This window comes from Cephus cinctus, unplaced genomic scaffold (assembly GCF_000341935.2).
Source record: "Cephus cinctus unplaced genomic scaffold, Ccin1 Ccin1_scaffold0388, whole genome shotgun sequence".
NCBI classification, from domain to species: Eukaryota; Metazoa; Arthropoda; class Insecta; order Hymenoptera; family Cephidae; genus Cephus; species Cephus cinctus.
In genome coordinates this window covers 19494-44539 of record NW_014333072.1, presented here as the reverse complement: position 1 = coordinate 44539, position 25046 = coordinate 19494, and the positions used below count along the sequence as shown (strand labels likewise).

The 25046-nt window shown below is 39.0% G+C and overlaps 1 protein-coding gene across 1 annotated transcript in view; it reads left to right on the top strand.

Moving 5' to 3' along the window:
* The first annotated feature begins 716 nt into the window (after nt 1–716).
* The window catches only part of LOC107267261 (nuclear pore complex protein Nup155-like), a 42699-nt gene continuing 18369 nt past the window's right edge, over nt 717–25046 (top strand). The window contains exons 1-3 of the mRNA XM_015738726.2: nt 717–935; nt 5005–5102; nt 18870–19062. Of these exons, the coding sequence (XP_015594212.1) occupies nt 18913–19062 (150 nt within the window). The 5' untranslated portion in view covers nt 717–935; nt 5005–5102; nt 18870–18912. The remainder of the gene's footprint in view (nt 936–5004; nt 5103–18869; nt 19063–25046) is intronic.

Here is a 25046-nt window from a genome sequence, read left to right as displayed (position 1 = left end):
CGCCGGCTCTGGGAGCGATCCTTCCCGACTTAGCACGGACACGAACCGTTGAAGCTTCCAGAATGTTCTCGAAGGTTCTAGAAGGTTCTAGAAGGTTCTCGATCGTGCGTAATTCCTAGAATCGAGCGCAAAATTCCCGGAATGTGACGCAAAATTCCCGAAATCGAAGGAAAATTCTTGGAATCGAGGGTCCTGATGACGTCACTTCCAGAAATCGTAGAGCTCACGACGGTAACTTAGCACGGACACCCACCTTCAAAGGCTCTGGAGTGTCGGTATTATGTCGGTGCAGGAATCTATATTCAAAACTCCCATACTTATACTACTCCCCCTAAAACCGTTTTTCCGCCGATAAAAAAAAAACACGTGTCTCTTAGATTTTTATGCGCTACAACATAGTTGAGTTTCATCGAAATCGGAGGGAAACACTAAAGTGACATTCCTTATAAGTTTCATGCTAATTAAGTGACTTTTTGCATTTTGATTCGCCATATTGGATCCACCATTTTGAATTTTGATCTGGAATTTTTATTCAGCGATTTATAAAACCATTAGGTACTAGTTGCCATTACAATTCAACAACTTTCTTTCTTGCTTACAGGGGCACAAACAGATAAAAAGTCCAAAGTTTCAAATATTTGTTTTATCGTCTTGTCGCTATATTTCGTAAACTAGAAACACAAGACTTTATATCAAGTGTTTCACTACTTATGTTTGTTGCAGGTGATATTCGGACATCCACTCCAAGGATTCACGCTTTTGATTCTTCGCTGCACGCAATTAGACCTTTCACACAATCCGGTCTTACTTTAGATCAATCTTTGCAACAATTTTCTGCAAAACATGATGGCTTGTATCTATATGTAGGTAGAATATTCAGGCCCATATGGAATGTTCGGTGTATCAAGCAAGATAATGTCAACAACAAGATTCAGGTAAAATTGAAGTTATTTTAAACATATTTAAAATATAAATTGACATGGAGGTTTGTTTGTTATACCAGTAGTAATTGTATTTGATTTTATTGTATTAGCAAGTCTAAATTTACGATTTACACATATATTGTGACGTACTGGGCAGGTTATTCTACCCAGGGTCTCTCGAAGACAGCTATCGCAATAAGGGAGAGGTCGCGAAAAGAAAAGGGGACACGGGGTATGATTAACAAAATATAATTAATATGAAAGATGTCGGAGTACATACAAGAGAATATATAAAAATAAAAGAAATCAGTAATAGAACGGAAAAGATAAAGGAGATATAATAACTTAAAAAACGCAATACTAAACTAAACACGCAACTAAAACAATACACGTGGGTGCTCGCTCAGGAGCACGCGGTGTTTGAGGACTTTCAACAGGCTTGGTGGAAAGGGGAATCCGGGGACAGAGGGATACGCAATGGGCAAGGTGGAAGGGCAGGGCAGGGAGGGCTTACCGGCACGAAATAGCACACAAACAAAACCTGGGCGCCAGCTACTTATACGGCGTATCACCGTCGAGTGACTCCGAAAAGTCCTCGAATGTTTACTTTTTGAGAATGGCACGGCTAGCGGAGCGAAGAGGTGAGCGGTCTTAGGGACAAAGGTTCCCGAATGCGAAAATGGCTGCTTATAATTACCTCGGTTGTGGGTACGCTGAAAAGGGCCGGTGGCGGGAAAGGAGGGTACGGAGGGTTGCTAGAAAGGAACGCAAAAATACTAAAACTAGGGCGCGCGCACGGCTTTTTCGAGCTTTTGGGCGGAAGGCTCGTCTGAAATACAAAAGAAGCTACAATGCAATGGGCCGCTCCACATGAAGACGGCTGGCAATATCCAGAGGGGATCTACTAACTAGAAAAGCGCAAATAGCAATAGAGGGTAGGGAGATGGAAAAACAAGTTGACTCAATCATACGCAATACGAAGCATTTCTTGTACCTATGTTTCGACTCAAATATTTTATGAACGGCTATGTGTGAGAAAAAGTTATTGATACATTCACTATAGGAATCAAGGGTTCTGAATCGATTGACACCAAGTTCAATACGATTAGTGTACGAGGTCATGGCGTATTCACATGGTGAGCGAGATGATTTTATTTCAGGTCCGTCGTCGTCTTCGCACGTCCATCTACTTTTTTACACGACAGATAGTGCTGACTGCTTTGCCTTCTTTACCTATTTGTACTTTTGAATGGTGTTGGAAATTTACGAATACACAACAAAATCAAATACACTTTGTATGTGAAGCTACCGTTGACACCGAATTTCTAGTTAATATAAGGCTGCTTTCACAATAGTACAGAATTATTAACTCTTTCATGTGGAGCGCGTGTGTACGGGTGTATGTATGTGTGTGCTTCGACATAGTTCCTCGTATTTTAGGTGACAGTTTTTAGAGATATAGGATGTCCAGGTGCTCCACTTCGTAGTTTCTTGTATCTAGGTGTCGGATGTCGAAGTCTAGGGTGTCCAGGTATTCCTCTCCGTAGTTTCCTGTGTCTAGCTGTCGAATATAGAAGTCCAGGGCGTTCAGGTGTTCCGCTCCGTAGTTTCTTGTATCTAAGAATCGGATGTAGAAGTCCAGGGTGTCCAGGTGTTCCGCTCTGTAGTTTCTTGTATCTAGATGTCGGACGTAGAAGTCCATAGTGTCCAGAAAAGTGTGCAATGAGCAACGCTTTGGCACTTCGCTCAAACTATAGTATCCTTTTTGTTGTTCGCACGGTCTGAGGTACGTTAATAATCCAGCACACTCTCCTCTTTTGCGTTTACCACACGGCATCAACAAGCTGAACACTGTGTAGGAGAAATTCAACCCAAGAACTGTCACATATGTTACATCCAAGATTGGAATTTTCAGTTTGGATTTTTTGATCTTTCGGATTAATTGACTGTCAGGTTGAGATTTTTTACTTCATCTACTACTATCTATTGTCTACTCGATTCTTAGATTCATTCCTTTCGTTTCCATTTCATGGTTATCTTTGTTGCTGATTCGAAGTGTAGATTATTAAATTCTTTGATATACTGTAACGTCCAATTGAAGTGGAACATTGGAATTTTATTGTATTTCTGGGAAATTATGACCGATTTCAAAAAACCAAAAACATATTTTTTACGAAATTTCCTTCCCGTTTGAATCGCAAGGGTTGGAGTGACATAGTGCATTTTGGACCTTTGTGAAAATGTCGAGAATTAGCAGTTCCGAAAGTAAGTTCATATTTCTAATTATGGCACGAGAAAGAGCATCTTTCAGTAGTCAAAAACATCCCCATTGTACCCATGTAGTATTATTCTAGGGGGAGCTACACCCCCTTGAAATGAAAATAATTAATTGACCATAACTTCCGAACGTGCCGGTTAATTTGGTTCAGTTTCTGCGTTCTACTGTCTTTAACGATACTGCAGATTGTCGCAAAATTATTGTTTTGGAAACGATCCCATGACAGATTTCGAGACATCGTAAGCGCACCCGAAGCTTCCCCGTCATGTTTCATTAGGAATGCAATGCAATAGAAATTTCGTATTTACCCCATGTCGTAGTTGAAATTTCAACGATTAAAACGCGCTTTTGAAAATTCTAAAACGAGTTTGTTAAGGGGTTAAATTTTTCATTTAAGAAAACTTCTAAATTTGCAAATTTTGCTCGAGGAACCCGGGTGACAATCGGTTGGCGCGCCTGGTAGAGTAGTGGGCCGTTCGAGATGTGGAGAGACGTACAGCGGGGCAACCGCTCAAGACCGTATGCTCCACCGCGCTGTCAATGGAGCATACTACAAGTTTTTTAAAATTAATAATTCTAACAATTTTTTCACGTAATTTCTTTTACAGGGTAATTAAGAGGTTTAACCATTTATGTGTGTTTGACGAGTAAACTCGTCATGGAGAAGTAGCAGGTATTTCATGTCATGACAAGTATTCTCGTCATGCGTAAAAAGTAGTGACCATTGGCTATTTAAATTGTAATTTTATTGAAAATAAAAACATATTCTCAAATTTCAAGATGTTTAAAATATTTTTAGGCCAGGCCGGAAATAAAACAAACAAACAAAAATATGATTAATTTCAGATAAACTCATGCGTCCCCGTATGCATTGGCTGAAACAGCTTATAAGTTCGCATAACGAATTCATTTATGTGCGATGATAACATTTCTTAGATGTAAAAGCAAAAGTCGAAAGGCAGCTAGTCTATCTCTAAAGTCTGCGACTGATTTATGACAGAGTTCTATCCGATACGGTTCGCCACTTGACAATTGCATGTATTTGATTTTTCCTGCATTTTTCGTTTATTATGTATGTAGTATTAAGTTACTGTAGTCGACGTCCAAACTGGCTTATTTTTGGAAATTTGATTAGGAAAAACTATAAATGTGTGTGTAAAAATTTTCATAAAAAAACATTGAAATATCCACACGTTATTCTTCTTCACGTCGGTTAAAATTTTCCGTGCGCCATTGATCGGTGTACACGATTTCGCAAATATGGTTGGTCTGAATCAAAAATAAAAAGTATCCTCATTAACTATATGCGCATCAAATTCTTCCTTCGCTACAAACACTATAACTACAAAAATACTTCGAATATCTACATGGAACCTTTTGCATATTATTCTAAACACTTCATACTATTTTTTAAAGATAAACAAAATTTTTGAAAATTTGAAAATTTCACAGTAGTCTAATCCTTTAAATGAATAATTAAATATTAGTAGTAAAGCTACTAAATTTATAAAATAATAACGTCGTTTTGATCCAATATTTTAACAGAGATACTTACTCTGTGTTTGACGAGTACATTCGTCTTTCGTCTTCGCCACAGCTAACTGGTTAAGAGACAAAACGATAAGAAGAAAAAGTTGATAAGTAGATGAAACTTGTGTGTCACTGGATATAAAATGTGATGACGATTCTACACAACAGAAAAAGTTTTTCAAAGTTGGTTATCGGAGGGAATGTATGATGATATTTCATTATTAGGTGGTTTTCGTGCAAACGTTATAATATCATGTACAATTTATGTTGCAGATAGTTAACGCCGTACCACCTGCACAAATAATTCAAATCCTAGGAAATTTGCAATCGCTAAAATTGTTTTTGAATAAAAACATCCACAGTTTTAAGCAGTAAGTATCAAGATATTCTAATTTATATTTCATTCAGTATAATTCATAGTTCTCGAATGTGATATTCTACAAAAATCATTCTGTCATAGCAGACAGACAATACATATGTGTAGAAGAAAGAATATTACTATACGAATATTAATAATGACATGGGGATAAACTGAAAAGTAAGGATCGTAATGGGAGTGGTGAAAAATGATTGTAATGAGAGTTAAGATGTTTTATTACAAAGGGACACAAAAGCAAAACTACAGGTTACGAACACGGCCGCACTATTCGACAGTCGAATTAACTCTAGCCTATCTTCTAATACAAAGTCGTACCCAAAATCACTCATATCTGTTTTACATCCATACTTGCATTCTTTCCTTTTCCTTGGGACTTTACTGACGCCGAGCTACCTGAGCCGTCGCGACAGTCAAGTACTCGTTTGACCGACTTCTTGTATAATCCTTAAATTTATGGCCTCAAGTATGCACGCTTCAACACTTGTTTTATGCATATGCACTCTTACTCAAGAGTTTCAAAGAAAAAATGTTGTCTCGATTCTACGTATGTTGCGTGTTAGACGTCGTAAAAGTGTTGCAGCCTTTTATGAAGCATTATGTAAAATTAATAAAAACATGACGAAAAGCCGTTGACTGAAAGATGGCTAATGCAAAGCATTTCGACATACTTAACGTGCCTCATTTTAGACGCGAAGACAATGAATTTCTGTGCGTCCTACGGACGGCCACAACGTGTTATGGCGAGATCCGGGGCTGTTGCACCCGATTGCCCAATAGCATTCTGGTTATAGGTCTTCGATCGCGGATTCCTCTTTAGGTTAATGCATTGACCGAATCATCTTGGACGTGAGGCTAGTAAGGGGACGGGAAAGGTAATTTGTAGGAGTCCTGAAGTGTGTGGTTCCGCGTTGCCATAGTAAAATGCTCTTTAGGCACATCACTTCTGGGTATTCCGTTCAACATTACTGTCCGTACCGTTTTCGTTCCTTGTTTGCCGTGATCTCTCTCTCTCTCTCTTTCCCCTCATTCACCTGTAATGTTGCAGTGTAGTTGTAATTTCTAGAAACATAAGAGAGTGTGAGATGTCATGTGCAATTTATTAATTTTCCCTTATTATTATAATCTATAACTCATAGTAAGTAACGCACGTTCGTCGAGGATCAGTTACAATGGTTGTGATCAATTATATACTATACATGTGCAACTATCTTTCCGTTAAAACGGGATTATCTTGTTTAAATGTGCCTTTCCAATTATTACAAAATTCTTTTTATGCGCTAATTAAGGAGCTTATCTGCTTTAATAACGTTTGGTTGCATCAAGAAACTCGGTCGAGTTTCGCGCCAAATATAGGCAAACCGCTGTACAGGGCACGGCCCGCCGAGACTCTTTACTCGAAACATCTCTTGTATGTACCTGTGTTTCAATTTAAATATCTTATGAACGACTATGTGTGACGAAAAGTTATTGATATTGTTACGATCGCTCCCTGAAATACGCGGAATATGGTTATGTTTTATGTGTGATATGAAAAAGGAACAATTGAGAGTTATGAAGATTCAGTGAATGTTGACTTAGAAAAGGTAGTTAGAATGGTCCGCTGGTCAGATTTGCCGGTGTTAAACGATACGTCCACGCGTTAGGTCGGTCCTGTCTTTGACTGTTTATTTCTTGCTACCGCATGCGACTTGTATAGTATTACTACGGTTTCTAATGATTGCCTAAAATCGTTAGTATGTCTACGTGATATGTTAATTGTTCCTGAAGATAAAGATTTGGAAGGAATAGGGAATAGGTTCCAGGGAATTTGCCGATCGGTGTGAGGAGGACTGTTAGTATGTCTACTACGTGCTATGTTAATTGTTGCAACAGATAAAGATTCGGAAGGAATAGGGAATAGGTTCCAGGAAATTTGCCGATCGGTCTGACGAGGATTGTTTCCTGAGTCTGATATGGAATCATGACTTATGGAACGAGAACAAGGTTTAACTGAACGAACTCATTGTTTCTTTGCTCGGGTATTCTGGATATGAATGAATTGTTGTGTGTACCTGATTATATGTGAATGTACTCATAGGCTTACCCTAATGATTTCCAATGGAATCCAACTGTTCCTTATTTTATGATTTCTGTGGAAGTAGTACCGGTTCAATGAGATGGTTTGGATGGATTGTAAATAATAGTAGTGATGATGATTCACAAACTCGCAGAACAGAAGCGCCAGGTATGCTTCACTTATTCGAATGATTATTCTTAAACCTGACTTTGATACTTCACTTTTGTATATAAGAACTTAGAAGAATTGAATTGAAGATGAAAAGACTACAAGTCTCTAGAATTCTATAACTCTAGAACATTAGACTTCGACTTCGACTTCTACTTCTACTCAGACTTTGAACTGCACTAAAATTCCGAACTCAGACTCGAACTTTTCTTACAAGAACTCCACTTACAAAACTTTTCCGTCTCTCCAACCCTGTTTAACAATTTCGTTTCTTACCCCTTCCATTACTTCTTCTGAATTTAATTGGTCTTTGATTCCCTTCCTTATTGATTAGTTAACAAATCAGAACACTAATAATTATCTGTCTGTTGCTGCATACCTGAGTCTTCCAATTCTCTACCTGAAACCTTGCGAGTACTGCAAATTTCGAGGAACTTCAGGTTTATCTTTTATTTAAAGACATAATAAAGGATTAGTATGACAAATTCCTTATGAACATAATGCCTGATAGAATAATAAGCGTAACATTTTCCGGTCATATAAGAGATAACATAATTCATAATTGAGGATTCCAACAATATAAGTGGAATATAAAACAAAGCAAAAATGTAAATTAATAAGTATAAATCATAGGAATTCATTATATTAGACGATTGGTCGACTTATATACTTGTCTAGTACTGTCGGTAAAGATAATGGCATATGTAGTGTGTATAGTATATGTATAGGTGAGGGTATAACTATGGGTTGGTTATGGGTATAAGTGGCTGTGTATATGTATAGGTAGGCGAATGAGGTATACAGGAAGGCCGAGACGTAACAATACATTCACTCTAGGAATAGAGGGTTCTGAATTAATTGCTATCAAAATCAATGAGATTAATGTACGACATCAAAGTGTCGTGAAAGGCGAGCGAGATGATTTTATTTCAGGTCCGTCGTCGCCTTCGCACGTCTATTTACTTTTTCACACGACAGATGGCGCTCACTGCTTTGCCTTCTTTACCTATTTGTACTCTGGATGGTGTTGGTAATTTACGGAGGGACCCAGATGCGCACAGACCACTTGCCCACGGAACCAGATGCGCACGGACTACTTGCCCACGGCCCACGGATCTCGTAATATCCACGGACCCAGGTGCCCACTGACCACTTGCGCACGGATTGAAATCTTCTTCGACCCAGATGCCCACGGACCCACTTGCGCACAGATTAAAATTGTTACGTAGGCCGTAACGGTTAGCGAGGTCTTTAAATTTGTTAACAAAATTTAGAAGTAATCAAAAGAAAAGGAACGACCAGAGTATTTGGGTGAATTCCGAGCGGTAAGAATACACTCCATGGTGAGTTCGCTGCTCGTTTAAAGTGTTGAAACACGCCTTGCTATTCCAACGTGGATAGATATCCCCTTAAATGTTTAAGGATGGGTAATAGATATTTAAGACGCGAGTAAAATGTGAATTTGCGATATATTGTTACAGATGATTTGGTAGTTTTCAATTGAATATTGTTGTGTACAGTGTTTCAGTTGAGGATTCCAACAATATAAGTGGAATATAAAACAAAGCAAAAATGTAAATTAATAAGTATAAATCATAGGAATTCATTATATTAGACGATTGGTCGACTTATATACTTGTCTAGTACTGTCGGTAAAGATAATGGCATATGTAGTGTGTATAGTATATGTATAGGTGAGGGTATAACTATGGGTTGGTTATGGGTATAAGTGGCTGTGTATATGTATAGGTAGGCGAATGAGGTATACAGGAAGGCCGAGACGTAACAATACATTCACTCTAGGAATAGAGGGTTCTGAATTAATTGCTATCAAAATCAATGAGATTAATGTACGACATCAAAGTGTCGTGAAAGGCGAGCGAGATGATTTTATTTCAGGTCCGTCGTCGCCTTCGCACGTCTATTTACTTTTTCACACGACAGATGGCGCTCACTGCTTTGCCTTCTTTACCTATTTGTACTCTGGATGGTGTTGGTAATTTACGGAGGGACCCAGATGCGCACAGACCACTTGCCCACGGAACCAGATGCGCACGGACTACTTGCCCACGGCCCACGGATCTCGTAATATCCACGGACCCAGGTGCCCACTGACCACTTGCGCACGGATTGAAATCTTCTTCGACCCAGATGCCCACGGACCCACTTGCGCACAGATTAAAATTGTTACGTAGGCCGTAACGGTTAGCGAGGTCTTTAAATTTGTTAACAAAATTTAGAAGTAATCAAAAGAAAAGGAACGACCAGAGTATTTGGGTGAATTCCGAGCGGTAAGAATACACTCCATGGTGAGTTCGCTGCTCGTTTAAAGTGTTGAAACACGCCTTGCTATTCCAACGTGGATAGATATCCCCTTAAATGTTTAAGGATGGGTAATAGATATTTAAGACGCGAGTAAAATGTGAATTTGCGATATATTGTTACAGATGATTTGGTAGTTTTCAATTGAATATTGTTGTGTACAGTGTTTCAGTTGTGAGAAATACTGGGATAAAAATCGTGAAATTGGATTACAAAACCTGACTGTATGTGAGGTTAAGGCGAAAAGAAATTTGGTGGAACAGAAAGTTATCTAGTATATGCGTTATTTGGAAAGACTAGTCTATGCAGCTCAATTTTGCCCGGTAACCGATCTAGCTTGTTACCTAGGGTATGTAATAACGCATCCGTACCTAGGCCAGATTACGAATATTACACTGAATCTAATACTCTAACGGTTACAGCTACGAGTGACAATGTGCAGTTCGATCTTTTGCGCGTGAAACTATATGATTTTCTGAGCGTCAGTACCATGACTTTGACTGCTTATATAGTCGTTTTTTGCTAATGCTCTTAGGTATGGTTAGTACCTTAGGAATGCACTCAACTAAGCAGCTGAGTGACACAGGCAATGCGCTGGGTAACGTGCTCAGTTTGCAGTTCTATTGACTGTCGGCTATGTTATTATTCTGTTTTGGAATGATGGCCGATATACGTAACAAAATCTTCGTCAACCCAGATGTCCACGGGCCACTTACTCACAGATTTCTACCCCACAAGCGGATACCGTATTGTCGTATATCATTTAACGGGATGCCCGGCTCGGCTCGTCCCCGCTATAATTAATTTTCATCCATAGAGCCGCCAGGGAGCACTAGAGGGCTAGGAATTTCCGAAAAATTGGGAGTTCTGATCGGGATTCGAACCCGATACCTTCAGACTGCCAAGTCGAGCATTTTTTTTTTTAACAAAAATATTCTTTATTTGATCTTGTCATGTTATGAACAGGAGTTATTTACTAGGTCATAGAATATTTGTAAGAGGCCTATCTATTTGGTTTTGGTTTCGGGCTCGTGGCTGCAGATTTGCAGCTTCTTTTTGCCCTTCTTTTTTTTTTTGTACTAGATTCATATATATTTTTATCGCTTATTTTTCTGCGCGTATAACTTTCTATTAGTTTACTGGCTGAAACAGGTGATCATTTGAAAACATGCCAGTTAGCTTTGTCTATTTTCTTATGCTTAATTCTAAGTAGGAGGGATAGATAAGAGGAAGAAGAGATTATTTACATATATACAATTATACCATGTAGCTCAATGGCTAGTATTTGCTGCTTCGCGGTGTTTTCTTTTTTCCCCCCTTTATAGCATTTGATACATGTTATCTCTCTGCTTTGTGCTACAACTTTTTCTTTTTTCTAGATCGCGCATGTCGTTATCACTCGGGTTCGTCCACCATATTAGATCAAAAAGCCTGGTGTAGTCTTCAAAGTCTTTTTGGGATATGGCTTTACTGTAGATTAGACTCCTCTGTTTTATTGACGCATGATTTAATGGCAGGGATTTCTTTTGGATATGCCTTTTTAGGTGATACGCTATGGGAACGTTGTTTTGGTTCTGAATGATCCCTCTCTTGTCTAAGGTAATGAAGGCTTGTGGCGGTGTGTATTCATTTCCTTCTATGAACCAGTTATCTTCTTGCTTCGCTAAGTTATGTTGCTACTCTTAATTGCTTTGGCAAAGTATAGCCTTGTTAGTTTGATGATAAAATGGTCTATTCTAATAATGTTAGCACTATTGTATAGCTTTTTGTTACTGTACATTTTTTATTATTTGACTCCGGCGTTCTAAACATATGTAGGCAGGTCCTTAGACACTGCCTCTCGAATTTTCTTAGTTTCTCCATTTTAGATGAGCTAGTGTTCCACCAAATTGGCGCAGCGTAAGTTATTAATGGTCGTATTAGTAATTGATAACAAATTATTTTAGCTCTAGGTGATAGGCGAGTTTCCGGAATATCTGCCCATTTTGTACGAAAGCGTTTCTTGCTTTTTGTAGCTGTGTTTCTATATGGAGATTGAATTTCAACAGATGATTTATGATTACTCCCAGGTATTTAAATGCTTGTTTATGTTGGATTTCCACTTGTGTGTTGTTTTCCGGATCCTGTGTCACGATTTTGAAGTTTTTCCTATCTAGGTTTGCTTTTGCAGCTATTTGGTTTGTGGGTCTTCTAAATATGATGGTTTCGCATTTCGCTGGGTTCAGCTTTAAGTTCCATGTTTTATAATAATTGTTGACTTTATCTGTTAACTCATTTAGCTTTCTCTGTATGTTTTTGGGTCTACTATCTGCTGTGTATATTATCAGGTCGTCAGCATATGCTATTGAATGTGACGGATTTTCGTTGTTCATGTCAAAAAGATTTAATAGGTCACACGTCATTATGTTGGACAAGATTGGTGAAGAAACTGTCCCTTGCGGTAATCCTTCTACTATTTTAAACGAGAGTGACGATTCCATTGAGGAGTTGCTGGTTTTAAATGTCCGGTCTGATAGCATTTCAAGCACTATCAATACTACGTGTTGAGGAAATTTTTTTGCTATAAGTTTAAAGATGAGCCTGTTGTGCCAAACTGAGTCAAATGCTTTCTCTAGATCCATTAGGATTGCTCCAACTTGCTTTCCTGTCTTGAGGTATTTTGTTGTGTCTGAAACTAGCTTATTTATGGCATGCGACGTGGAGTGGTATTTTCTAAAACCGAACTGGTTGTCTGGCATAACTTTATGTTCTTTCAGGTGAATATTAATTGCTTCGTATATGACTATTTCCATTATTTTACTAGGTGTGCGAGTTAGGCTTATAGGCCTATAACTAGCAGGATCTTCCGATTTCTTCCCTTCTTTAAGTAGTGGTATAATTTTGGCTATTTTCCATATAGTTGGAAAATAATTGTTGTTCAAAGCATTGTTTATAATTATTGTCAGAGTACTAATCATTACTGTCGGGATATGTTTGAGAACTATTGTTGGGATTTTGTCATGTCCAGATGAGAGTTTGTTTGGTAGATTTTTCAATATATTTGCTATTTTTTCTTTTTTTGCGAAGTAGTCTTTCCCTTCGATTAGCGCTACTGGGTTGTCAGCTGGATTTATGGCAGAGAACGTGCTGAGGTATTTTCTCTCTTCTTCAATTCTTCTTTTTTCATCGTGTATCGGTTTGGTTTTTTGTTCTACTATATTTCTAAGTGCTAATCCTTCATTTAGAAATTTGGGACTATTAACCTCCTCAATAAATGCACCTAATATGTTGAGTTTATCTTGAATCTTGCTGACGGAGACTGCTATTATTTTGCTTGTAGTTTTCTATGTTTATTTCTGCTCGAATTCTTAGAGGACTATCCTCATTTATTTTAATGTCACCCACCTTGATCTTAGATCTCTTTCTTAGTAGTCTATTTATTTTAGGGAAAATGTCTTCTGAGTTTCTATGATTTATTTTTTCTAGCAGGTTCACCCATTATTTGTTGCCTGCGTCAATAAATGCTTTCTTTAAGGTTTCGCTTGTATCCTTTAGTTTTTCTTTTGTTTTTACGATTGCAAGTTGTTTCATTGGATGCTGAATCTTTCTAAGTGCATTGAGGCTCGTGACTAGCTTAGATTTCCTTCTGTGTAGTGCTATTATATTATTATTTACTATATTCATAACTTTGTCGCATGGTTTCCTAATGGGCGTTGCTATTTTGATTCCACTTAGCACCTGACTTGAGAATTCGGCTATGCATGTGTCTATTTGTTCTCTTGTGAGGTTTTTGTCTCTTGGTGGTGGCGACACGTGGTTATTGACTAGTGATTTTTGGAATTTCTCCCATTTGGTCGTGTTGTATAAGTATGTCCCTTGCGCTTCTATAGCTTGACTAGTTCTTTGCGGTTGGCTAAGAGGTATCATTGCTGCGAATTTCGCCGCTCGATGGTCACTAGGGTACGGGATGGTTTGTAGTTGACAGCCTCCATCATCCATTCCCCGCAGTTTAATTCTACTATCTACTATGCCTATGTCAAGGAAAGACCCTGACGCTGGAAATGTCTGTTTGTCCGGGATTACTAATCTAGATCTATACTTGAAGGTGTTTTCGTTTAACCAATTATGTAAATATAGTTCTCTCTGATTCATACTTTTGTTTTTCCATGCTGGATGTTTAGCGTTTAGGTCGCCTCCCAAAATATACGTGTGCAAATTTTGATGGAGGTTTAATTTTTTAAATAGCTCTTCTAACTCTGCTACAAAAATTGTTAAGTTATTGTTATTTGCGTAAACACTGATAATGAATAGTTGTTTTCTATGTTTAAGGCTAAGTTTGATGACAGTATATTCTAGTGTAGAATTCCTGGCTGAGTTTGGGTGTTCAATTCTTGTGAACTTGAGATTGTTCTTGATGATGATGGCTGTGCCTCCCCCGTTTGTCAAGTTTGGTCTATCATTTCTTATGATTTGGTAATTTTTAAATTGTATATTGTGTTTTTCGCACAATTTCGTTTCTGATAGTAGAAGTATGTCTGGATTTTCATCTTCCATAAATTTCAATAGTTCATATCTTCTCAAGTTTGACGCTATCGAATTCACATTTATCGCTACTAACGTAAGGAGATTATTGCTATCTAAATCTTTCTGGAGTAATGTGCTGTTTTCTCTATTCATTATTGCATCTGTTATATTGTATCTTCAATGATTGGAAGAGATAATCTATTCTTTTTGTGTTTGCGTTAACCTGGCTAGATAAATCATTTATTTGTATTGTAATGGCCTTAATGATATCATTTTTGAAGGTTGTTAGAGTTGCTGTCAGTGCGTCCTCCTTTGTTGTGTTTTCTTGGGTGATGTTTTTTACTATTTTTTCTTCAACACTTGCGTTATTGGCTGATGCTGCTTGTGCATATGTTATCTGCATGGTTCCGTGGTTGTTTATCTCAGATTTTCCTAGAGCTTTGTTGGTTTTTTTTCTGCTGCTATCTTGATATTACTTTTCCTGATGTTGTTGGCGAACTTTATAAAGGGACACCCTATGTACGATGCTGGGTGGCCAACGTTTCCACAATTTGTACATTTTAGATTGACTTTGGATTCTTCGTTTCTGTTTTCTTTAATATCACAGTTTCCTGGTTCATGACTCTGAGAACACTTGACACATCTGTATGGCATATGACAGTTGGCACTTGTATGTCCAATTCGCTGGCAATTCCTGCATTGGTACGAACCCTTTCTTCTTAACTTTTCCCATTTCACTGCTTGGTACGCTATGTATTTTAAGCTTTTTAATGCTTTCGTGTTACTATCGTTTGTGAACTGTACAATAAAGTGGTGCATTTTTTGAGATTTAAGTAGAAACTGGAACTTTGTTACTTTTGCTACTGTTAATTTTTCTATTAGCTTACCTTCTATCTCTTCTTTAATTTCTTCCTCTGTGAATTCGCCTCTGATTCCTTTTAAAAGAAATGTCTTGTTTTTCTCTTGCCTTGGGGTGAAGGTGAAGAATTGATAATTGTCTTCCGTTAAAGTTTGCTTGATTTTCCTATATATTTCTATGTTATGGGCATAGATTGTTGATGTTTCTGCTGATGTTTGTTTTACGTGGAATTCAGTTTTTTCTTCTGTATTCAATGTGATTCTTTGAGTTAGTAGTTTCATATTAGCGTTTTGTACGTGGATTGGAGGCGGTCTTGCTATTTTTTGTTGCGATGCCTCTGCTTTCTCCTGAGGAATCCCAGTTTTGGTACTCTCTGCTGTAAAGTTTGCGTTGCGCTCTTTGAGATCTATATTCTCAATATTGCTGTTTTCAGTTTCCATAATATGAGGATCTGTTGTGCTAGAACTTGCTTTTGCTTTGTTGGTTCTTTTTGGTTTTGGTGTTGACCAGCCTTGCTGACCACTGACCATGTTTTTCATTGGCTTTTTCTTCTCACAGCCATTGTCCGGCAATACATCACCTCGTGAAGAGTCTTGTGTTCTCTTTCTTTTAACCAAAATATTCGGCTTTATTTTTTGTTCTTCTCTAAATAGTTTTTCTACTATTTGTGAATTTCTGAGATCAGGGATTGATCTATTCATTAGCTTACTTATCCTGGCAGGTGGTATGCCTTTGCTATGGCTTTGTTTCTCGTTGCTTCTTGCGGTATTGTGTTGCGCCATCTTGTATTTTGTAATGCGTATGGCACACGCTGATGCGTGGCTGATTTTCACTATTATTTACTTTTGCACTATGGCACTGGAGCCTTTAGACAACCTGGTGGGATTAGGCGGTATGTCACAAGTATGAGACACTTTATTTTGACTATAAGCACTATACATCTTGCACTAATAGTAAAAATTTTCCACCTCGATACGACATGCGTCTTGTCGCAACCGTCGTTATCCCCACTCTCTACCAAGTCGAGCACTTACCACTGTGCTATTGAACCCACTGTCGGACCTGATAAGTCCTATTTATTTACTTTTCGGTCATTCCTAGGTGGTATCCCTTCCAGCTCTGTAACGCCACGTTACAATCAATATAGCATGGACCATTAAAGTAAATTAGGTTAGGTTAGGGTGGAATGTTTCAACCTCGAAGACTGGGTAGGTTAGTGGATAAGTGTATCGTCGCCGACTGAATGAGAGTATTAAATGTTTTAAAAGGTTCCGTCAGATAATGATAACTTACAATATCCTTAAATTACTGATGGAATGTTGTTCAGGAGGCAGAAATTCGCTTTTATGTTCAATTGGGTTTGTGCGCAACTGGGCGTCACCCGATTTCAATCTGTGCGCAAGTGGGCTGTGGGCATCTGGGTCGACGGAGATTTCAGTCTGTGCGCAAGTGGGCCGTGGGCAAATGGTCCGTGCGCATCTGGTTCCGTGGGCAAGTGGTCTGTGCGCATCTGGACACCACTCAGTAATCTACGAATACATAACACAATCAAATACATTTTGTACGTGATGCTACTGTTCACATTGAATTCCCATTTAATATAAGACTGCTTTCAAAATTGTATAGAATTATTAAGTCTTTAGCTCGCACGAAAAGTGTAACAGCATGCATGTAGAGCGCGTGTATATGAGTGTACGTATGTGTGTGCTTCGACATAGTTTCTCGTATTTCAGGTGACAGTTTTTAGATATATAGGATGGTCAAGGGTTTCTTCCCCGTAGTTTCCTGTATCTAGGTGTCGGACATGAAAGTCCAGGGCATTCAGATGATCCGCTTCGTAGTTTTCTGTGTCTAGATGTCGGATGTGAAAGTTCAGTGTGTTCTTAAAAGAACGCAACGAGCGACGCATTAGCGCTTCGTTCACACCATAGTATCCTGTCTGTTGTTCGCACGGGCTGATGTACGTAAATAATCCAACATACCTCTCTTCTCTTACATTTACCACACGACTTCAACAACCTGGAATACCATTAACGATACTTGAATGCACTCAAGATAAAATTTTCTTTTAAAATTTGTGTATATCTTGCTCAATTTCTAAAAATAATGGACTTACAAATTAAATTTATATGCCTTTAAACATTTTTGACAATGCAATATATTTTTTTGATTAGCGACATCACAATGTATTTACATTTTATATCTGTAACAATATAGATTTGAATGCTTAGAGCTTCTATATCCGGTTAAGCAACAAAAACTTGTGATATCCCCCAAAAAACACTTATGTGTAAAAAACTACGCCAAGTACAGGGGTGCTGTGCATTCCTGTAACAAAAAGGATTGAAATCATATTATTAATGCCAAGTATATAAGTCACTACATATCTGCCTATTATATGATCTAGCACTGGCCCATAATTTTAATTGTATTTTCAAAACATTCTTATAACGTTTTCGCTACTATTTTACATTACTACTGCTTTTTGTATTTAATTATGTTTTAATGATCAATTAATAGTTAATAAAACTGTAGGTGATTTCTTATCGAGTACTACTTGGCGAATCTATGCCAGAAATTCTAAAGTATTTACTTTGAATATACTAATAGTATTCTAAAGGTCATATTCAGAACCCGCTCTTAGGATCATTAACAGAGTCACTATTAGTTAAAAGTGACTGTGCCGAGTTGTTAGTGACGGTATTCAGAACTCGCTTTTAAGTCGCTTTTAGCTAGCGATGCGTTAACAGGGAAACAGCATGTTGTAGCACGTACATATTCGATTATACCCGGGAGTATTCGGTGGCATTCGAAAAGCGCAAACTTCATATTTGGTGGAAACTGCAGTCATATTTAAAAATTCGAAATTCAAAAATTCCCTTTCTTGAAGGCAAGCTATCAATATTGAATTAATACTAAGAGGGAATGGAAAGATATAAGAGATGCATAACAGCGGTGGAAACTCACAGTAAAGAACAGTATTTCTTTTTATCGCAAGCGTACGAGTGGAATAAGTGAAGGAAGGTCCTGCCCTCCCAAAGCCCTCCGGGCTCGATTTCACAATCAGTGATATTTGCCTGGAACATTTTGTGGAAGATGAAAATCCCTACGACTCTCCTATTCTCTGAGCATTGAACACGGCCGAAATGCCAAAGGGTGACGTCACGTACAAAACGGATCACGTCTCTCTCGAAAAACTTGTGGATTTCTTACTCTCATTTCATTAACATCGTGGATTTCGTCTACCTCGGCAATAGACTCCATCTCGTCCACCATATTTCAGCGACCTGCCACTTTAAACATGCCCCTTCCAAATGTTTCAAGTTGTAGGAAAGGAAAATCTGCTCTCGCTGGCAGCTCAATATGTTCGTACCAGTAAATCACGAAATTGGCTGTATAACAACTCACAGTTATATGGTGTGAAGTTTACGCATGTAATGTTTTTCCTGCGTGCCCCTTTTGCGATTTTCGTGGGTGGTCCTGTGCAATAGTGCGATAAGTCTCGGATATGAAACGGCGTAGGCAATGTTCGTTTGCTTTAACAGATTCAAAGACTATCACCGTTGATATTCATTTATACTTGATAAAAGAAATTATTTAAAAATTTCGTTGCGAAGGAAGATATTTTATCGATAGTACTTTACGTCATAACACGTTTGGATGTGATGTTTCCTTGTTTTTACTTCTCTTTTGTGTGACAACTCACTTATTCAAAAAGTTGTTGCCTTCTTTCTGTATGATTCAGCTAAACATAAAGTAAAATATTTTTAATTATGTCGTCTTGCCTAGTTACAAGTAAATATAAAAGCGGAGTTACGGATTTACGATGCTTAAAATTCATATCTTTGCAGACAAAGTACCTCTCGAATTATTACCGATGGCTTTGAAAATACGATGTCGCCACATTTTCAAGAACCAATAGTTGAAGAAAGAAATTCACTGGACGCACTTGAAATTTTTATTACTCACGCATATGAAGTCCTTGGATTGTGGAAAGTTTTGTGCGAGGACCAGCTGCATAATGTCATCAGTTGTTTAACCAAGGTAATATGTACTATACGTATAATAATGTTTCTACTTCTACTTTCTTATGTGATAATGGAAGATAGATAATAGTAATTCGATCGATTTTTCACGTCTGAAGTGAAAAATGTGTAACTGCCAAGTATGAATAGGTTTTTTCATGAAAATAAATTAATTTGTACTGTATTTTGTTTGTGCTTTTGCTTCAACAATTTCTTCCTGTGCCTTGAATTGAAACTACAAATTATAACAAATAAACAGCAAGTTGAATAACTTGGAAATATATTAAGAATAAAGATAGCTTGTATTTTAAATTCAAAATGGTCTACCATTTGAATTTAGTTTCCGTTTCGCTATGCAAACAATGTTGAATAACAAATTCGATCATATATAAATATTTGAAAACTTAATTACTGAATTTTAACTTTTTTTTTGCTGAAATGATTTCGAATATGTGAATGCTTCCAACAAATTTATATCCCTCACCGAACAGAAGTACTGAAAACTTAGAGTAGTTAATCACTTGTAAACCACTTTAAGTTTATCAGTGCTAACTTCGTGCTCTACTGGAAATTCTGGATAGTTAACAACTTGAGAGTCCCGATAATTTTCAGTAGATCACTACTGACAAAAAAAATGTTCTGTAAATATTATAGCAATATGAATAATGTATGTGGTTCTTATCGATAATTAAATAGGTAACATTCGGAATTAGCAACAAAATTTTAATGGGTGCCTGTGTAATTCTAACCGTGAGTTACTGCGTGTATACTATAACCGTGTACACATGTTTATCATGAATGGGACTGGAACCTGTGATTGTCACGATTCTAGAAATGAGGAGTATGATACTTCACTCACTTATCCACCAGTCCAATTTGTTACTTTGATTAAGAATTAAAATCGTCACTATTTTAGTATATGGGAACATTGTAAAATAAATATAAAAAGTTTGAATACATTAAATAAATAATCTTTCTTTCACCAAAGCGTCATACATTATCCAAAGAAAGAAAGCAGTATGCAACAAAATGAAGCAAAGAAACATGAAAGCGGACGACAGGCTGGTTACTTAATACTAAGGAATCTGTGCGCCTTAACCTAGGACTGACGTTTGGAGCGTTAAACAGTTAATTCCTACATCCCTACTCTTGCGGGTCGTTTGTGGCGTGGATTGCCAAAAATTCACGTCACACAGTATACGAGCAGTGTTTTGCGGACCCTCCAATTGCGGCAAGACGAACGCATTGCTCGCTCTCATAATTCATCCTAACGGATTAAAATTCGAAAACGTCTACGTATACTCAAAATCGCTTGATCAGCCAAAGTACAAATTTTTACGGGGTGATAAGTATGGGTTTCTCGTGATCGACAAGGACAGCGAGCTCGACGGAGGTAGATACAGAAAAGGATTCGATTGCTTCGTGCACATAAATGAATGATCATTGAAAAAATGAACGCAGTAGTGTTTTGGATTCAGCAACGTCAACATGCAACGCAGAGAATCTCAGGAGCAAAAAGACGTGTTACGTCAAATCGCTAAAGCTAGCGATGCGATTCGCAAAAAGCATAGAATGATAAAATTGGGTAGAGAGAACGTCGAATAGACTATGAGTGAGGTTTTGAAACCGGTAGTGACTTCACTGCAGAAACTAGTGACTGCATCTCAGCCGGAGCGTAATCTTATCAAAGACGAGATTAAGTATGAAATATAGCAAGACGCAAAAGCGGATGATACGTTTAGAATGGCAGATGAATCCTTCAAGTCTCTAAGCAATGATTCTTTCGAGGGAGTCGATGATGAGTAAGTAGAAGATGAAGACGAAGAAGAAGAAGAAGGTAAACATGTTGACGAAGAAGAAGGAGATAACGATGACGCAGACGTACTCGTTGATCAGAACGATCCTATGCAACGGTATCTTAATATGCTGCTATTGAGGCAAAATAAACAATTGGATACCGCCTACGGTGTGCATAAACTCACCAAGAACAAATTGATGATAGGCGATTGGCCTATCAGCTTTGAGGGTGATCGAATCCAAATAGGCGATATAACTTACTTGAAAACTGCGGGTTTGATCAAACTCTTGTTCACGAAGGTACCTGACGAGACTAGTATCACCCAGGATGACTTGGACAATTACAAAAATATTATTTTAACGACGAATGTACGTAGAAAGTACTATAAACCTGATGGTGCAATTCGTAAGAGCAAGAGTTTCAAATTTAATAACGTTATTGCAACAGCCCTCTGTAACGGGCAAAGGTATAGTACCGCGGTACATGATCGCTGCCAAGGACGAACGAACGGATTACGTGTACTGGGACGATCCCAACGAATCGGTAGACCGGCTTCGTCTGCTCCTTGCGTCTCGGGAAGCTGGTAACCCCAGTCACTCCAACGAAATTGTGTCGATTATCGAAGAATTGCGCGAGGCGGGTATCATTTATTAATTCGATAAAACGATCACGATCGCCACTTTGAATATGAGCAACGACGTGTTTGGACGTCAGTTGAGTAGCAGGACCGCGGTTACGAGTAGCCGTGGTCTCCCTGGCGCTGGACTCAAATTCACTGCTGCTGGACACTACGACATTGATAACAAGAGGCTCTGCAACGTCGCCAATCCCGAGGAGGAAAACGATGCTGTGACCTTGAATCTGATGAAAACTTTAGTGAAGCAGGAGCTGATAAGAATTGGCTATTCGCAACTGTCTGATAATTTCTCAGCTGGACGCCAGACTGAGTGCACTGAAAAATGGATGGAAAAAAGTTAGCGGTGGTGAAGGAACTGCATAGACCTGCCAGGAGGAATTACCAGCGCTGGCACGTTGACGTCCGCGGGCTGGACGAGATTTGGCAAGCGGATCTCGTTGACATGTCGGCGTACGCCAGAGAGAACCACGGATACAAGTATCTGCTCACCGTTATCGATATATTTTCAAAGTTTGCTTGGGCCGTGTCGATGAAGAGCAAGAACGCTAAAGACGTGACAGCAGCTTTGAGATCTATATTGGCGAAGGGTCGAATTCCGAAAAAATTGCATGTTGATCAAGGCCGAAAGTTTTACAATTCCGAATTCAAAGATCTTATGTAAAAACACGGTATTACCCTGTACTCGACATTCAGTAAGTTGAAGGCGTCGATCTGCGAGCGCTTTAATCGTACTGTGAAAAGTAAGATGTGGATGCAGTTTAGCCTACAGGGCAATCACCGGTGGCTGGATATCTTATCGGACTTGGTATCCTCTTACAATAGCAGTAAGCATCGCACCATTGGTATGAAACCGACGGATGTGACTGCTCGTAACGAGAAGGAATTACTACAACGGGTGTATAAGAAATTCAAAGTCAAGTCCACACTTAAACGATCAAAGTTTAAAGTCGGTGACAAAGTACGAATCAGCAAATTTAAACACGGTTTTGAGAAAGGCTATACACCCAATTGGACAACTGAAATTTTCACCGTAAGTCGTGTGAAGAATACCGATCCGGTGGCGTATAATCTTAAGGACTACCAGGATCATCCCATCGAAGACGGCTTCTACGAACATGAACTTACCACCGTCATGTATCCTGACATATATCTTATGGGGAAGGTACTGAGGAAACGTGGAAACAAGCTATTTGTGAAATGGCTAGGTTTCGATGGTTTGCACAACAGTTGGATCGATAAATCGAATTTTGAAGGTGTTTGAAATAAAACCAGAACTAAAATATTTGTTACGTCTTATTATTTGTATTTTCTTACAGACTATTTATATTTGTACATTCTTATTATATACATATATATGTATATATATTGTGACGTGACAAAAATTTGCTGTCACATTTCAAGGGTAGCTCTTGCGTTTTTAGGCGTGACGCATTATCGCCACGCACTCTAAGCACCATCACGGCAACACATTACATGGATCCTACAAAAATGTCTAGTATCTTGTATCAACTGACTTTCTTTTTGTATCTTAACTTCTCTTATAACGCGACATAAGGGAACGTGGACGATCACCGCCAACACCTAGTGACGTCCACCCCAGGGAATGAGAGGACCCGCTACCGTTTTGCCGAATGGCTGGCCGCGGAGGAGGCACAGGAGTCGCAGGCCCAGCCGTACCTAGCTAGCGGTACGTGCCAAAGGCCGTAAGCTCTCTGTCCCGAGAAGCGTCTCCCCAAACCTCGTACATGGACAGTGTCTGCCGGGAAGAGGTCTACAGGATCCTCCTGGAAGAACAAACAACCGTAGCAGGCAGAAAACTCGAGGAACCAGCAATACCGAGACGACTGCGACTAGTGGAGGACGCGCCTTCACACACGTAAAGCCAAGGCAGCAAGGAGAATGATCCCGTGGACCCTACCGAAGGGACAGCCAGGAGGCTTTCTTAATATTACGATCCAGGGAAGAACAGTTCCCGTCGAGAACCGGCCCCTTAGATGGGGAAAACGTACACCTCGATGGAGTAACAGCATCCGCATCCTGAGGCAGAGCCAAGGAACCTCGTCGGGGATAATCGCTATCGTCTAATATAGTATTGATAATGTAATATTAATTATCTGCTAGCGTGATGTAAAGGGACCCCTAACCATGTTCAAATTATGACGCGCGAATAAATTCGGCAGAGAGCCAAGGCGTTAGAGTAAGGGAGGGATGTCACCACCTACCGAGCGTACGCGAGCCGATAGATCGCTCTCTGGCTGGCTGTCCGTGGTGGTGAGTAGACGTCTTAGAAAATTCGCTTAATACCGGTGAGTTCTGAGGTTCGATTAACGTGGAATTTTCTTGGCAATCCTGCCGTTTGTTATCGCTCTCGAATCCTTCCGATTCGAGGCTATTTTCGTAATCGGGAAAATTCTGTGGTTATCGTCTCTCTTTCTATTGTAACAAAGAATTGTATAATTTAGACTAGTATTATTGCGTTCTAATTAATAGAGTGATTTTCTGGATCCTGAAGTGTGGCCACTGAGCCTACATATCGTTATTGCTTCTTAATATCGAGACGTACGTTAGTCTATATTTGCTATCGTCTTACTTTGCTTTGATTCCTTGAAAGAATTACGCCTCTGTAAATTTACCTGTTTCTTATTTATTTAATTCTCGCAAATATTAGTTGTATTCACCATTATCTCATTACTGTTATCTGTGCGCTGTATTCTGTTCAAATTCCGAAATACTGTGATATGCCATTGCTTAGCGTTCTTTAGTATTAGTGCTATCGGAATACTTCCAACCTTAGGGCTATCGGTCCGTGAAGGATGCGCTATTAGCTACGCCTATGTAGTACGGTGACGAGGGCTATCATATGAGTCTTACACGACCAGTACTATTTTCTTTTGTAATCTATACGCGACCGATTTTCGGCACATCACTCCCGTTATTAATATTGTCCATATCGTAGTGCAAAACTTTGTTCTTTCGTACCCCCCGAGTCTTTCACGTAATTGGGGATCTAGCTATCGAGCGGTCCACCCTTCTGCATTCATTGTTTTATTTATGTCCTAATAAAGAGGGTTTTGTTATAATTTGTTGAAATACTATTCTGTTACTTTCGTGATTTCGCTAGCTCCCAATCCAAGATCCCGGCCCTTCTATCATTGTGTTCCACGGTGAACAGGCTGAGTTAGTGCGTTGTTGATCGATTTGTCGTGAGAGCAGTTACCGTATATTTTGTTTCGTGCAATCGGTATTCCTCGAGAATACCTGGCGCCCAGGTCTGTTGCCGGCTATAGTCACGATTGTTGCTCTCACGAGAAGTCGTGTACTTGTGACGGGATATTTTGTTTCTTCCGCGATTAAGGTTTTCACGTTTCACGTTCCACCAAACGAAACTACCGTTACAATATCTACATATTGTAACGTATTTCTTTAACTTGACCCGACATCGATAGCGAAACATACGGGAACGACTATCTGCTAGAACCAACCTACGTTACCTTCGGCCGTCCACCCGTCGTTCGTGCATCCGCAAGCCAGGCGGGCGCCAGCCAATTCTTTTTTCACCGGGAACTGA